Source organism: Callorhinchus milii, unplaced genomic scaffold, assembly GCF_018977255.1.
Source record: "Callorhinchus milii isolate IMCB2004 unplaced genomic scaffold, IMCB_Cmil_1.0 Scaffold14, whole genome shotgun sequence".
In the NCBI taxonomy this organism is placed as follows: domain Eukaryota; kingdom Metazoa; phylum Chordata; class Chondrichthyes; order Chimaeriformes; family Callorhinchidae; genus Callorhinchus; species Callorhinchus milii.
In genome coordinates, this window is record NW_024704755.1 from 195256 (window position 1) to 211542 (window position 16287).

General features: G+C 48.5%; 2 protein-coding genes across 6 annotated transcripts in view; both read left to right on the plus strand.

Annotated features, from left to right (window-relative positions):
• The window catches only part of zc3h18 (zinc finger CCCH-type containing 18), a 42916-nt gene extending 39383 nt beyond the window's left edge, over nucleotides 1-3533 (plus strand). For 3 of the 5 annotated variants that reach the window (XM_042340241.1, XM_042340243.1, XM_042340244.1), the window contains 4 exons: nucleotides 119-294; nucleotides 1071-1167; nucleotides 1403-1526; nucleotides 1924-3533. In XM_042340241.1, the coding sequence (XP_042196175.1) occupies nucleotides 119-294; nucleotides 1071-1167; nucleotides 1403-1526; nucleotides 1924-2149 (623 nt within the window). In that variant the 3' untranslated portion in view covers nucleotides 2150-3533. The remainder of the gene's footprint in view (nucleotides 1-118; nucleotides 295-1070; nucleotides 1168-1402; nucleotides 1527-1923) is intronic. The other 2 variants (XM_007907927.2, XM_007907928.2) reach the window with 1 other exon arrangement.
• Nucleotides 3534-11230: 7697 nt separating this feature from the next.
• On the plus strand, nucleotides 11231-12338 carry il17c (interleukin 17c). Its single transcript, XM_007907924.2, has 3 exons — nucleotides 11231-11251; nucleotides 11390-11673; nucleotides 12024-12338. Exons 1-3 carry the CDS (start codon nucleotides 11231-11233, stop codon nucleotides 12277-12279), a joined length of 561 nt encoding a protein of 186 aa, XP_007906115.2. The 3' UTR covers nucleotides 12280-12338.
• Nucleotides 12339-16287: the final 3949 nt, after the last annotated feature.

Here is a 16287-nt window from a genome sequence, read left to right on the forward strand (position 1 = left end):
AGAGTCTGGTATCCGCACGTTAATAGTTTACGACAGATGTACGTCCAACTTGCTGTCAAGGTGTCATATTCCTTATATAAGTGGCATTACTGAGTGTTTCACTGTATCAATCTTTCAGCAAAACCCAAACGAGAGGAAACTCCAAGAGACAAGGAGCGCGAAGAGAGGCGGAAACGCGAGCCTCCACCCCAGCCACAGAAATCGTCCACCACAGCAAAACCAAGTCAGATCAGCAAACCCCCTCAGCTGGTGTACAGTGCACACAAGGACATCAAGCTCACTCTGTTAAACAAGGTAACCTGAAGCAAATAGCAATCTAGAAACTAGTGGGTCAATGTGTGGCTCTGCCCGGTTTCTGCCCCTTGTTTTTTGAGTAAAGACACCTCCAACCCGGCAGTGAACTGAACCCACCTCCTTCTGGGGGATCCCTGGTGACCCTCTCTGCGGCGAGAAGGCACTGTCGCTCCTGAGCAAATTCACAGCCCAGGGGGTGGAGTGGGGGCAGGCTGAGTGCCGAGTGGGGGAGCAGGCTGGGGGGTTGGGGGAAGTGGATGGACAGGGGCTCTTGGTAAAATTCCCAGTTGAAGCTTCCTGCAGCTTCTTTTATTTGAGGCCAGTTTTCTGAGATCCTCACTGCCCCTGGTGACTCCCTCCCCAGGGAAGATGTACATGGAGTCCTGTAGCTCAGTGGTTAGAGCACTCGCTTTGCAAGTGAGAGACCTGAGTTCAATTCCAGGCAGAGGGCGAAACCTTGGGCAAGTTTCCTTGCTCCACACAGAGCCTAATAATAATCCCTCCAAAACCAAAAACAATAATAAATTGGTCATTTTCAATCTACGACTGTTTGTGGGACATTGCTGTGCGCAATTGGCTGCCGCGTTCGCCCACAAATATACAGTCAATTCACTTTACAGTGTGTTCTGTGAAGCGCTTTGGGACGTCCTCCCGACGTGAAAAGCGCTATATCAAATGCAAGGATTATTATTATTATTACATGTTTGGAGACTGTTGAGTCTCACTGGGATATGTACGAAATCTCTGACAGCACGGTCTGCCTCCCCTTATTTCAGACAGCTGATAAAGGCAGCAGGAAACGCTACGAGCCCTCTGATAAAGAGAGGCCCTCCTCTCCTCCTTCCAAACGAATGGCCATGTCTCCAGAAAGAGGTAGGAAATGCATGTTTCATGTAGAATTGTGCTGCACTCAGATGTTTATGGTCAGAGGTGGGGAATGTACTAATCAGCGGCTGAATTATTGAAGCTGCTTCAGGAGGTTAGAGTGAAATAGTCCATGGAAATGGAATTTCTCAAGCACTAATGTGAGCACGTCATACTCTACACTCCTGCCAGATAAATGGTTGTGAGATCTTTACTGTGTGTATTTCTCCATGGTTATCTGTAGCCCATCTCTCTCTGTCAGGCCACCGGGAGCGCAAGTCGTTTGGACGGCCACCGTCACCAAAGGCCGATCGGCAGAGCAACCGTGGGCCTCCAGTCACCAGATCATCTCCTGCACAAGCAGACAGGTCAGTGTGCACAGTGACACCCCCTCCTCACACACCATGCGCACCCTCACACAAATGCGCACACCCTCCTCACATATACACATCCTCACACACAAGTCAGTGTGCACAGTGACAGGAACGAGGGAATGGGAGTTGGGAATGGCTTGTGGCAGTTTTCACTGATTGCTGACAGTGAGCAGTTGACAGTGAGGATGGGGTTAGCCACAGCCCAGCACTGCCTGGCACACTATCATTGTGCAAGTCACAGCGTAACCTGCTTTCATTCTGGCAGGTGATACTTTACATGAACTTGATTTCCAGTTTTCTACTTGTACTTGGTGGGAATGCTGGCGGGGTTGGGAGAGTTGGGGTTTTCCTGGTGCTCCTGACAGTTTTTAATCGTTTTTTTCTCTTTCAGAAAACGGCCGCCTTCACCTCAGACCAAGGTTTCGAGCAAAGTCACCAGTGTGTCTTCAAGCTCCGGCAAGTCACACGACACATCTACTACTGCCAGCTCAGCCTCTGCCGCCAAGTGCAGCAAGTCGAACACGCTGTCCCGCAGAGAGGAGCTGCTCAAACAGCTGAAAGCCGTGGAGGATGCCATCGCCCGCAAGCGAGCAAAGATCCCTGGGAAGGTGCAGTAAGGACTCGGATGCAGCTGTCAGTATTAGTCCATTCATTCGGGATTTGGTCTGGAAGCAGCCATGTCAGGACATCGCAGGACCTCGCCACCACTTGCCAGGGTGTGCCTGACCCCGTGGCTGTGTGCCTGACCCCTCCCCAGCTCTGCCCTGACACCTCCTCGGCTCCCTGACACCCAGGCAGTTTAGTGATCTTTCTTTTCAATTTTTTTCTTAAACTGGAGCGCTGGCTGCATTACATATTTAACACAAACTGACTGCGGTCGATGAGTTTCAAGCCGTACAGTTGATTTGTCTATAGTCATGACTGGACTGAACATGTGAAATCTGGCCCAAGAGAAGCAACCCTCCCTCACCCTCTCTCACATACATGGCTTTAGGAGTTCTCTCTCTCGCTCACTCTCTCTCTGCTTGTCCAAGCGAGAAAGCCCTGCTATAAATACTGTATTACTGGAAAGCAGATGAATGTGCTGTGAAACTGCTTTTTTCCCCCCCTCACTCCCTCCCCCCATCCCCCATTTTTGGATAAATCTCGCTTCCTCTCAAATAAATATTCATTCTATTATTTTACACTTTACCCTCTTCAGATTGTTTTAACCTCCTGATTCGCCGTCCTGTGGTTGTTTGAGATTTGGCTGAAGACTGGGAACTGTTTAACGAACAAACACAGAGATAAATATTTTTTAAAAAAAATGCAAATTCCGGCAGCCGGTGTTTGTGGTGCAGCATTTCAGGAGCTTCACATAACAGTGAGGGCGGAGGCCGCAGAGCAGGGAAATCTTACACTGAATTGTAAAACCAGGATTCTTGACTTTTTTTACATGATTTTAATAAAGGACTTATTAGTTGTCAGACTTCAGAAAGTTTTTGATTAGCTGCTTACTTGGTCTGTTTCTGCTGCACCCCAGGCACACCGATGATCTGCTTCTGTCGTGTGTTGAGGGGAAGATGCCAGGTTTCCCTGTAAAGCTGTATTTTCAGAATTCAGAGCTGTGAGTCCCAAGGGCTCTGTGAAGAGGTGTTTACCTCACTGCCAGTCTTAAGCCTGAAATCGAGGGCAGCCTTGCATAGAGTCCCACCCGAGCCCCCTGAGTGAGTGTGTCCTGCGTGTGGAAAAGGTTCCTTGAACCTCACACTGCAGAGCCGTGGTCAAAATCTCCAGCATAAGTGCCACGGTGCAAGCAGTGAAACAAATAACAAAACTTAAACTGTTCCCGAAGAGCACCGAATGTCCGAGTGATACTCGAACCTCACAAGCCGTCTTCACTGAGGAGGTCTATCAGATACCTGTACTTGTGTGTTTCTGTTGTACCAAACTTACAAACCGGGCTTTCTGTAAATCGTTAAACTGAAAATTATAAAATGGAACCAGAGCTTTTGATCTGCATTTCTTATCATTGTATTGTGACCTTCTCACTTCCTGCCACCACTGGTTTCTACCCCCATGAGCATTATTCTCCTGCACACACCACATTCGCACAGACACAACACAAAGAAACACACATCAAAAATGTTTGCACTGTTTGTATCTGTTGGTCTAGTAATGATTCAGGATCCGGCTCACTGCACTGTGTTCTCTTGACACCTTCTCAGCTCTCAAACTTTACACCTGTGAATGTTGTTAGTGATACTCTGAAGTTCACTAACTAATTTCCAGATCTGTAGCAAGCTGTTATTCCTGGGTTGATCTGTTGAAATGCTATTACATTCTCCCTGGACACATTTTTTTATTGAAGAAATTAAGCCATAATGTGTTGCAGATTTTACTGAGACAAGGATCCAGTGAAGACAAACTCTTTAGGCAACAATTCAAGAGACCTGGGTTAGTAGTGCTGTGCCTGGTGCACTAGCCTAATGTATTTAGCCTCCAATGAAGGTTGCAGAGCAGGTTGCCCCAGTCTGGCTGTTGTGGAAGTACTGAGGGAGCAGTTTGACTGCCTACCTCCACACACATGCCTTGTGTAGTCATGCAGTAACCCTAGGAAGAACAGCCATTGGATTCTCTCTATCTACCACCCCCCCCGTAAACATCACTGCTGAGCAGGCTGACGTTGAGAGTCCAGCAGGTTCTCCCACCCATCGTGCTGAGCGTGAACGTGTTCCACAATCAGCCATGAACTGAATGGCTAGTTTTTATTATTTGGGGGATTGACTTTAGGACACCAAGAGAAACTACCTCTTTTTCAGGTTATGCCACAGGATCTTTAATGTTCACCTGAACAGGCAGGTGGGTCTGATTTAACTTCTCATTGGAAGAACAGCAACTCTATGTGGTTCTCCCCCTGGAATGCAAGCATAGACTGTGAGCTCAAACTCTGTTGTGGGGCTTGAACCCACAACCTTCTGACTCGGAGGTGAGAGTACAAGCGACTGAGCCAGGCTGACACTGATAGTTCTCCACCCACTCCTTTTACACTTATGATTTAAAATGCAATTGGAAGTAAATAGCAAGCAGTCCTGTTGCTATTAATAGATTATACAGAGAAGTACAACCCCCGTGATGGTCAGGATATCAAACATTCTAATAAAGAGTTTGTCTAGCTGAGCAGTTTACTGAGTGACATTGATTACTGAGAAATAACATTCAATCAGGAACTGACGTACCATGGGTTCAGCAAAGGCAGACTACAATAATGTGCGTCAAAACAACTTGCTAATATTATCTCAGTCTCAAAAGCAAATAATTATTCTATATATAAATAGATGCTGGAATCTTATTATTGGTGGCAATAAATGCAAGAGTTAAGGAACCCTTAGTGACGTGCTAGTTTGCGGTCTGGTTCAGTGTGAGTGTACACTGCCCCCCCCCAACCAATTGACTTCTAAGTCAGTGAAGAGAAATGATGGGCCTCAACTCAGGAGGTTCTTGTCCAGGGTCAGTGCAGTGGGGTGTTGGGTTAAATACAACCCAAGTACTGTCCCTCCCACTCACAGGGCAGCCCCAGGAAGGCCTAACCCGACCAGCAGAACCACATCTAACCCTTTGTTTATGACATGAAAATAGTGCCATTATGTGGTTTGGATGTTGAGGGATATTGTGGCGCTCTTTCTACCTAAAGGTTCTAGGATTCCTGGCCCAAGTGCAACACTTCTGGGGAAATTCTTTCTGGTGTTTGGGGACTGGGGGGATATGAAACAGGCCAGTATGTGGGATTGGATGATGTTTTAGGATGTCGCGGAGCCAGGTATGACTTTCAAATCTAGTTAATAATAATCCTAACAGTTGATACAGTGACTTTCAAGTCAGCAAAGTTATTCCAATACTTGCTGTGTTTTTTCTTGAGGAAAGTGCTCCTCTTCCCCTCCCCAAATCCACACTGAATGATTAGATTTCAAGCTGCTGCTGGTCTGAGAGCAATCTCTGGTACAGGTGCTGTTGTTTCCTTCAGCCTGTTGCTCTGTGTGATGTTTATCTACATGCTCCCTCTTGGGGATGTCATCTGCAGACATGGGGTACATTTCCACATGTACGCAGACGACACCCAACTCTATTTTTCCACCTCTCTTTGCAAATCCCGGTCCCCTGATGTTCTGTCAGCCTGCCTTTCAGACCTCAGGGGCAAGATGAGCGCAAATTTCTTTCAACTGAACGTCGACAAGACAGAAGCCACACTCTTTGGCTCTCGTCAATGTCTCAAATCCCATGGCTCTCACCTCCTCCACCTACCCGACTTCCCCCTAAAACTCTCCGAACCCGTACGCAACCTTGGCGTTAGGTTGGACCCCCATTTGTCCTTCCTCCCCCACATCCGGTCCCTCACCAGCACCGCTTTCTTCCACCTCCGACACATCGCCCGTCTCCGCAAATACATCTCTCCGAAAGCCGCTGAAACTCTAGTCCATGCCTTTGTCATCTCTCAGCTGGACTACTCTAACACCGGCCTCCCCACCACTACCGTCCATAAAATCCAAATCATCCAAAACTCTGCCACCCGCACCAAACTACGTTCCCTGATTACCCCAGTCCTTGCCAGACTGCACTGGCTGTCTGTCCCAGAGAGGATCGATTTCAAGATCCTCACCACTTGTATTCAAATCTCTCCACTCCTTTGCACCCCCCGACCTCTCTGACTTCTCTCCTCAAAACAGTACCCGTTGCCTTCGATCCTCCGGGTCTGGCCTCCTCCTCATCCCCCGAGTCCTCCGCTCCACCCTTGGCGGCCGTGCCTTCAGCCACTATGCCCCAAGGCTCTGGAATTCCCTTCCTCACTCCCTTTGTCTCGCCCCCTCTCTTCCTACTTTCAGGTCCCTTCTGAAGACCTTTCTTTTCGACTGCGCCTTTGGTCACCTTCCTCCCCCTCCCGCTGGCTCGGCCCCGGGATTCATTACTGTGAAGCACTCTGAGACGCCATCCGGCATGGAGGGCGCTATAAAAATCCAAGTTGTTGTTGTTGTTATCACTATTCAACAACAACAACAACAAGATTCCATTTATAGAGCGCCTTTCACATCGGGAGGACGTCCCAAGGCGCTGGACAGTTGGGTCAGGACCCGAGCAGGGGGGAAATGGTCAGGGTGAGGGGAGGGAAGGGAGGGAGCGAGGAGGGGTAGAGAGTTGAGAGGGGAGCTGAAGTCATGGTCAAAGAGAAAGGTCTTGAGACCGGCCTTGAAGGAGGAAAGGGAGGAAGCGGCGAAGGCACTGGCGGATGGAGTTCCAGAGCCTAGGGGTTGAGAGGCTGAAGGCCCGGCCACCGATGGTAGGGCGGTTGGGGTGGGGCATGTGGGACAGACCGGAGCCAGAGGAACGGAGGGTACGGGCGGGTAGGTAAGGGGATAGCAGGTCAGAGAGATAGGAGGGAGCAAGGCCATGAATGGCCCTGCAGGCGAGGATGAGGATCTTGAATTCGATCCTCTGGGGCATGGGGAGCGAGGGTGAGGGCGAGGGTGGGAGTGATGTGGTCGCGAAGTCTGGTGCGGGACAGTACACGAGCTGCAGAGTTCTGAATGACCTGCAGCTTGTGCAGGGAGGACCGGGAAGGCCGGTGAGGAGCGAGTTCCCATAGTCCAACCTTGTGGAGTCCTGTAGCTCAGTGGTTAGAGCATTCGCTTTGCAAGCGAGAGACCTGAGTTGAATTCCAGGCAGAGGGCGAAACCTTGGGCAAGTTTCCTTACTCCACACAGAGCCTAATAATAATCCCTCCAAAACCAAAAACAATAATAAAAATATTGGTCATTTTCAATCTATGACTGTTTGTGGGACATTGCCGTGTGCAATTGGCTGCCGCGTTCACCCACAAATATACAGTCAATTCACTTTACAGTGTGTTCTGTGAAGTGCTTTGGGACATCCTCCCGACGTGAAAAGCGCTATATCAAATGCAAGGATTATTATTCTTATTGAGGTGATAAAGCGTGGACCAGAGCTTCAGCATCGTGAGGTAGTGCCGTAGTCTGGCGATATTTTGGAAGTGATAGAAGGCGTTGGCAGTTGTGGCGCGGATATGAGGAAGAAAGGACCCCGAGGTTCCTGATGGCTTTGAGAGGTGGAGAGTGCAGCCTTGGATGCTGATGCTGTCAGCGCCTGAGGTGCGGAGCCGCTGACGTGAGCCAATCAGGAGGGCCTCAGTTTTACGCACGTTGAGCTGAAGAAACTTGTCTCTCGTCCTAGACTCGATGTCAGACAGGCAGCTGTCAGGACATCGGGGGTAGAGGAGGAAAGGTAGAGTTGGGTGTCATCCACATACATGTGGAAGTTAACCCAGAGCCTAGACAGTGGGGAGATTCCCACCTGCCTACAGCAACATATCATAAGGAGGGAGGGGCTGGAATGCTGCCAACACAACTGTGTCTGAAACGGAAGTGATTACATTGCAATAATCTGTCACCACACACATTTCAAAAGGGAACTGCACAGTAACTTCACCCACCATAGGCCAAGGTTTGGGTTTTTCATAGTTTTCAAAGAACAGTCCACACATTTGTGCCAAACCATCTCAGAAGTCTACACAAGGCTGGACAGGTGGAGGTTGGAGCTGACCAAATCCAAACAGAAATTAGATTATTGATGCCTTACCTGATCAAGATAAACAAGCTCACCTGTCCACCTGTTCAGGCTCTAAGAGCCAAATTGCCCCATCTTCACACATTCAAATACCTCCATGGACTTGCCTAATCTCTGTGACCTCCTTCAGACACACTTATCCATCCATTCCCTTCGCTCAGAAAATACTGGCTCAAAGCCCTGCCCTATCCACCCACTATTGGCAGGCTGGCTTTGAGCTATTATGTCCCAGCTCACTTGAACTCCATCCTGGAGTCCCTCCAACTCCCTCCCTCCTCGTTCAAAGCATTTCTCATAGCTCTTTAACCACACTTTCAATCAGTGAAAAGTGCTATACAAATGTAATATTGTATTGTATCTTTCCCCAACCCCCTCAGTTCCCACCCCCAGTTCCAATGTCCATCCAGCATTGTCAAAAACTTTGAGACGTCCTCCAGACGTGAAAGATGGAAATAGATGTATTATTGAAGCAGACTATTGGCTCCATTTTTAAATACCACCTAAGATATTCACAATTATTCAATAATAATAAATACTTGCATTTGATATAGTACCATTCATGTTGGGAGGATGCCTCAAACCACTTCGTGGGATTTACCGTAAAGTGCAGTGACTGTGTATTTTGTAGGTGAACATGATACATAGTTTACAAACATCAACTTCCCACAAATGATCATGACTTTAATGACTACTTTATTTGGGGATTGTTGGACAGGACATCGGGAGAGAGACAAATAATAATAATAATGATCCTTGCATTTATATAGCGCTTAGAAACTCCCTTCTCATTTTGAATAGTGTCATGCGATCCTTAATGCTCATTTTAACAGACACCACATTGGAGTCTGAGGCAGGAGAAAGAACCTACTGAGCGAGGGAAGAAGGCACCGAGGAGAAACTGATGAACTGTGATGTCACTTAGCTTCTTACTAAATTTATCGAAACTAATGAACAGATTAGGAAACAGTAATAATATTGCTATATTGAGCAAAGGTGTCGACGAACAACCTGTCTCATCACAGCTTAGAAATGATTGAAATGCATTTCCTCAAAGGAAATAACTCTTCCAACTGCGGATTTCTTGGCAGTTAACAGGGACTGCGCAGTGCTGCCCTCTTGTGGCCACAGGGCGCTGCTGGTCTTTACTATTTCAAAGCAACTGCTGCTGCTGTCCATGGTTCCAGATGGCATCATGAAGTTGATTCATTCTCTGCTTTTATTCCATCAGTAACCCCATGCAAGTCAGTGCAGCAAGCTGTGGAGACCCATAATAATAATAATAATAATAATAATAATAATAATACTGACGTTTGATATAGCACCTTTGTCATAAAGAGGACGTCTCAAAGCGGTTCACAGGATTTTCTGTTAAGTGTAGTGCTTGTATTAGAAATAGAGTAATGCTCCCTCTGCACTGTGTCATTCAATAAAAAACCCTGAGAGTAGGTTACAGCCTGGGTCTGGTCGAGGGGCTGCAGTACATAGAAAACAAATACTGGAAGCCAGAAATCAATTAATCCTGGGTTTGCAATACAATCTACACTTCCACAGAACCTTTCACATAAGGAGGACATTCCAAAGCACATGACAATTCTGGAGTGGAGTCCTGTGGCTCAGTGGTTAGAGCACTCACTTTGCAAGCGAGAGGACCTGAGTTCAATTCCAGGCAGAGGGCGAAACCTTGGGCATGTTTCCTTACTCCACACAGAGCCTAATAATAATCCCTCCAAAAAAACCAAAAACAATAATAAAATTGGTCATTTTCAATCTACGATTGTTTGTGGGACATTGCTGTGCGCAATTGGCTGCCGTGTTTGCCCACAAATATACAGTCAGTTCACTTTACAGTGTATTCTGTGAAGCGCTTTGGGACGTCCTCCCGACGTGAAAAGTGCTATATCAAATGCAAGGATTATTATTATTATTAATTCTGGCTGGGGACTGGAGCTACGGGTTGAGTATGAGGAGAAATTGGAATTTATACACAATCCTGATAAGACGGGTTGGGATGAGGCCAGTGTTGACAGGAGGGTTACAGGCTGAGACAGTAACAATGGGGGGAGGGATACAAGCTGAGAGTAACAACAGGGGGAGCACAGACTCGGCTGAGAATTAACTATTCACAATCTGCAGTAAAAGCGGGGTCTCCTTGGGGCTGAACTGGCTCCAAGCTGACAAGCTTGGCAATAGAATGTGAGAATCGAGCCAGCCCTCTGTGCTGGTTTCTAGTCCAGTTCCTGAGCCAGATGGGTCCACATTATTCTAGGGCATTGCTGATGACAGCACAGCCCAGCCTGGCTGATCAGCAGAACTTGGAAGGTCAGACCAGTCACTGGGAGCAGGGAATCATCCCACTCAGCTCCTGTTAACCCTGCATGCCAAAGCCCTAATGGTACTAGCTGGACGAGCAGTGGGAAAGCTTGCCAGACAGCAATATCAATGGCAAGCTATACAGTTTTAGTTGGTTAGACTCCAGCAGGTTCCCCAACGTACAATCTGGGCTATCCCCAAGCTTTGGCTTTTGCCAACATGAGTCTATTACTTTCCAGTTTATGTAAGCAGGATGTTTCCCTCCAGGGAGTGAGTGTGCATTTTATTCCAACAATCTATCTCTGGGATTTCCAGGTGTAGGTGGGATGCATGGAAATCTCAGCTCGGTTTGGAAACTCTTAAACACAGTGATGGGTGTCAGACACACTGGTGGGCAAAACAAAAACCTGGAAAAATCCAAATCTTAAGTGAATATTTACTTTTGATTGAACACATCCTGGGGATTAATAAGTGTCAGATTTATTTGTTTGAAATAAATATTTTCCTGTAATTAGCTGCTGCAGTGCTGTTGCTGTATGCAATATCCTCTGGTCCGGGTGTCAACACACACAGGTCAGAGTGGGAGGGGCTGCCCTCTGCCTCCTTCTCAGGTATCAGGATCATTGACAACACGGAAATGGACAGGATTTTTCCCCATTGGGGTTTCCAGTGGGAAAAGACATGCATAAAAGTGCGGCTGAGCCCAGCAGACAGACACTCACCCGTCATCACAGGGAGAGCGAGCAGCCAAAGGCAATAAGCTGTCACTGGCAATGAAATCCCTGGGGCTGAAGGTAGGAATGAAACCCAAAGAACAACAGCGGCTCAAAGGCTAAACTTCAGAGAACTTTTAAACCAACAACAGCTTTGTATCCAGTCCGGCGGCTCTGTCTCTCAGCTTCTGATGTGTGTCTCTGTGTCTCTCCCACCAGCTCCTGTTCCTGACCCTCGCCCTGGCGGCGGCGATGTGTGCCGGGAGGAGGGAGAAGCGGGTCAGAGAGGATCGGTGCTGGGGCCCCGGGCAGCCGACGGAGAGAGCGCTGCGGCTGTCGGGCCGGACCGGCGCTTGGGTCCGTTTCCCTTCGGTTTACTTGGTGGAGAAGTTGGAAACTCGCGGCGGCCACAGGCGCCACCACTCAGCCCAGGACTGCCCCAAACTACTGCAACCGGGCAGCTCGGACCCCAGTCACCGCTCCATCTCTCCCTGGACATACAGGTAGGTGTCCAACAGCACAGACTGGGGTCAGGGACTCGCTCACAGCACAGCCCGAGAGGCCATACATTGGGCTCGGGGTCGGGGTGACATCCAGCGCTAATCCTTCACATAAAACCGAGCCTTCCTGGTGGGAAGCCGCTCCCGGGCGCTTCACGGCTTTAACTGTAAACTTCAGTGACTGGGTTTGTCGATCAGTGAGTGCGCGTCACTGTCCCACATACAGACATTGAGACACAGATACACACAGTGTAGAGCCCAACTCCTGCCCAGAAGTCACTGGTGGGTGTCAGAGCTCCGTCACTGCCGAGTGCTGCGGGACGTGTTGTTGACTTGTGCGGCTGTGATTGTAGGATTGACTACGACGAGAACAGATTCCCGGAGAAGTTGGCGTTTGCCGAATGTCTGTGTAAAGGCTGCATCAACACCGCGTCGGGACTCGAGGAGCATCACCTGAACTCGGTGCTTCTGGAGCAAACCATGATGGTCCTGCGGCGCCGGCCTTGCCCCCACGACCCCCACCTGTACAGCTTTCAGATGCATTACATCCGAGTGCCGGTGGGCTGTACCTGTGTACTGCCTCGCAAGCACACACTTCCCTCGGCGTGAATTCACACTCATCGGGTCTGGTTCTTATCAAACATGTCGGGATTTTATGAAAGAGTCCAACCGGGCGGCACCTGACTCAGGTGTGTGTGTGACTGTGGGTGTGTGTGAGAGAGAATATGTGTGAGATTGTGTAACTGTGTGTATGACTGTGTGTGACTGTGTGTGGGTGTGACTGTGTGTGTGTGAGACAGAGAGAATATGTGTGAGATTGTGTAACTGTGTGTGTGAGACTGTGGGTGTGTGTGGGTGGGTGTGACTGTGTGTGTGTGAGACTGTGGGTGAGACTGTGTGTGGGTGTGACTGTGTGTGTGTGAGACTGTGGGTGACTGTGTGTGTGAGACTGTGGGTGAGACTGTGTGTGGGTGTGACTGTGTGTGTGTGAGACTGTGGGTGACTGTGTGTGTGTGTGGGTGTGTGTGTGTGTGACTGGGTGTTTGACTTGCCGGAACCTGCACATCGCTGGCGTCTCCCTGATCCCCTGAATTAATAGGTGTGAAACCTATTGAAGCAGCTTATAGCAGTTGATTTACTTTATTTATAAAGTTTATTTATAAATCAGCTATTTATTTATTTATGTATTTATTGTTGTGTTTGTGGGAAGGGGGAGACCCGGGCTGTGTGTAGACACCGTTTCTCTGGGACCTGAAGCTTTGGCTGTCTGCCTGGACTCTCAATGTGTTGAATACATGTGTATTTGATATTGTATGTCATTGTGTGACTAGTGATCTGCTTAATTTTTAAAAGTTATTTATTACAAACTGTGCCATTTTCTGTCTGAGCACCTCGTGTTTCGGAAGGGAACATAATTGTATTTATGGACTGTAACTTTATTCCGTATTAAATTAGGATAACGCCTGTTATCGTCTTCATGTAATGAGTCTATGACTTGGTGATTGTCGACATGACGTTTTGTTAAAATCCATTAAAAATAAAGATATTGTATCTGGAGCAGTTTGTGGTGTGAACTTTATGATGTGGTGTGAGCCTGTGATTGCTCACAAAATACTCTACACTACACTTTACGAAGCACTTTGAGACGTCTCGAAGATGTGATGAAGCACTATATCAAATTCAAGGATTATTATTATCCTGTCCTGATGTCTGTCTGCTAGACTCAGCCGCACTTTTATGCATGTCTTTTCCCACTGGAAACCCCAATGGGGAAAAATCCTGTCCATTTCCGTGTTGTCAATGATCCTGATACCTGAGAAGGAGGCAGAGGGCAGCCCCTCCCACTCTGACCTGTGTGTGTTGACACCCGGACCAGAGGATATTACATACAGCAACAGCACTGCAGCAGCTAATTACAGGGAAATATTTTATTTGAAGCAAATAAATCTGACACTTATTAATCCCCAGGATGTGTTCAACCAAAAGTAAATATTCACTTAAGATTTTGATGTTTCCAGTGTGTGAATAGTTAATTCTGTGCTGTTACTCTCTCAGCCTGTACCCCTCGCCCCATTGTTACTCTCTCAGCCTGTACCCCTCGCCCCATTGTTACTCTCTCAGCCTGTACCCCTCGCCCCATTGTTACTCTCTCAGCCTGTACCCCTCTCTCCATTGAGACTGACTGACCTGGTCCCAACCTGTTTTACTCTCTCCTACAACCATCCCCTGAACCCAGTCTGGTCAGGTTCATGTCCTAGAGACACAGGTTTGGGAGTGGGTGCCCGGGTGGGAGTCAGATTTCTCCATCCTCTTTCTCCCCTGTTCCCCTCCCTCACTGGCTTCTGTGGCCTGGGTATTGGTGATTCCATGTGTTGGGTCCAGGCTCCACATTATACACTGCTCTCCCAGGCCACAGGGGACAATGTGGCTTTCAATCTAAACACATATGCTGGGAGGCTGGTGTTGGGGAGGGATGTGATAACTATTTTTTTTTATCGAATTTACAACCTTCATTAGCCAACAAGATGTACATCTCTGGGAAATGGTCCTTCATCATGTGTGAAACCCCAGTGAAACAAATAGGTACAGTCCCCACTTCTCCTGACCTCCCCCATCTCCCCGTTTATTCTGCCCCAGAATTCCCCCAGATGCTCTGCTCCTAGCCAGTGTGAGGACCACATGTCTCAGGCCAGGGATTAGGATACACAGAGCAACTTTGTTCTCATCCTGATCATTCCTCTCAGGGAGTTCCCAAAGGAAGGATTGGGAGCCAAGGGTTGGGATTTTCCCACTGGCTGTCATATTTGTTTCCCAACAGCTACAGGGAAGGATGAAGAGGCCAGGACACTGACCTCATCTAAAAAATGGCTTGATGCTGAGTTGGGCAGAATGTAGAGGAAATATACTGGGAAAATTAGATCAAAGAGGCTGAAAGGCCTTCTTCAAATTAACCTCTTTTGTGAAGAATATTTCTGGTTGAGTCTCTGTGTTTATATCTGTGTTTGTGTCTGAATATCTGTGTGTGTGTGTGTGTGTATATCTGTGTGTGGCTGTATCTGTGTGTGTGTTTATATATGTATGCAAGTTTGTGTGTATCTGTATATGTGTGTACTTGTATCTGTGTGTGGTCTGTTTGTGTGGAGCGGTTGGGGGCAGGAATCTGCTGTTAAGTGAGGCCATGGGTTGGTGATGCTGTGTGCTGAGCCTGTTCACTCTGGCTGAGGAGAGGCACTGACTGGGCTCATCATTGGTCTAAGTGACAGGAGGGGCAGGAGGGGAGTGTCATGGGAATTCTCAAACCTGAGCCACTATAACTTTCCACAGATGCATGGAATGAGTCAGAGCTGAAGGAATGTGTGAGACCATGACTGGGATTGGCTGCAGGATGAGCTAACACTGTAGTTAAATTCCACTTGTAGCAAAATCACAACTTCAGGCTGTGTGAGCTGCTCCAGGAAGTGGGCTCTCAGTCGCTTTTTTTCGAGACTGAGGTGGATAGATATCTGTCAGGTTAGGGTGTTAAGGGATATGGGGCAAGGGGAGGTAATTGGAGTTGAAGTACAGATCAGCCATGATCTAAAAGAACAGGCTTGAGGGGCTGAATGGCCTTCTCCTGTTCCTATGTTTCTGTATATATACAATACAAAATTGCATTTGTAAAGCACCTTTCACATCAGGATACGTCCCAAGGCACTGAACAATCAGGGATTAGGACCCGAGCTTGGGGTGGGGGGGCAGAGAGAATAAAAAGGTGGCTGAAGGCACAGTCGAAGGGGAGGGTCTTGAGGTGTGCCTTGAAGGAGTCAAGGGAGGGTGCTGGCGAAGGGAATGTGGAATGGTGTTCCAGACGGTTGGGGCAGAGAGCCTGAAGATCCAACCACCGATGGTGGGGTAGGCAGGGTGGGGGACATAGAGCAGACTGGAGCCTGCTGAGCGGAGGGACTGGACAGGTTGATAAGGGGTTAGCAGGTCGGAGAGGTAGAAGGGGGCAAGGCCACAGAGTGCTTTGAAGGCGAAGATGAGAATTTTGAACTCGATCCTCCGCGGGATGGGGAGCCGGGTGAGGGTGGGGTGATGGGTTCATGGAGCCTGGTGCGGGAGAGGACACAAGCTGCAGAGTTCTGGGTGATCTGCAGCTTGTGGGGGGAAGAGTTGAGGAAGCCGACAAGCAGGAGGTTGGCATAGTGGAGCCTGGTTGTAATGAAGGCATGTATGAGAGTTTTGGCGGCCTGAGGGGTGAGGCAGTGGCTGAGTGGGGCGATATTGCGGAGGCAGGGAAAGACAGAGCGGGTCATGGCACGGATGTGGGGGAGAAAGGACAGTTGAGGGTTGAACAAGATGCCCAGGTCCCTGACTGGCTTGGTGAGGTGGAGTGTGCATCCATGGATGCTGATGCTGCTAGTGCCTGAGGTGCAGAGGCCCTGGAGCGAGCCAATCGGGAGAGCCTTGTCTTGCTGACGTTCAACTAGAAAGTTGGTTCTCATCCAGGACTTCATGTCTGACAGGCAGTTTGTCAGGACATTAGTGCTCTTGGGGTCAAGGGTGGAGGCAGAGAGATAGAGTTGGGTGTCATCCGCGTTGGGTATCATATGTTCTCACATCCTCATGGGGATCAGG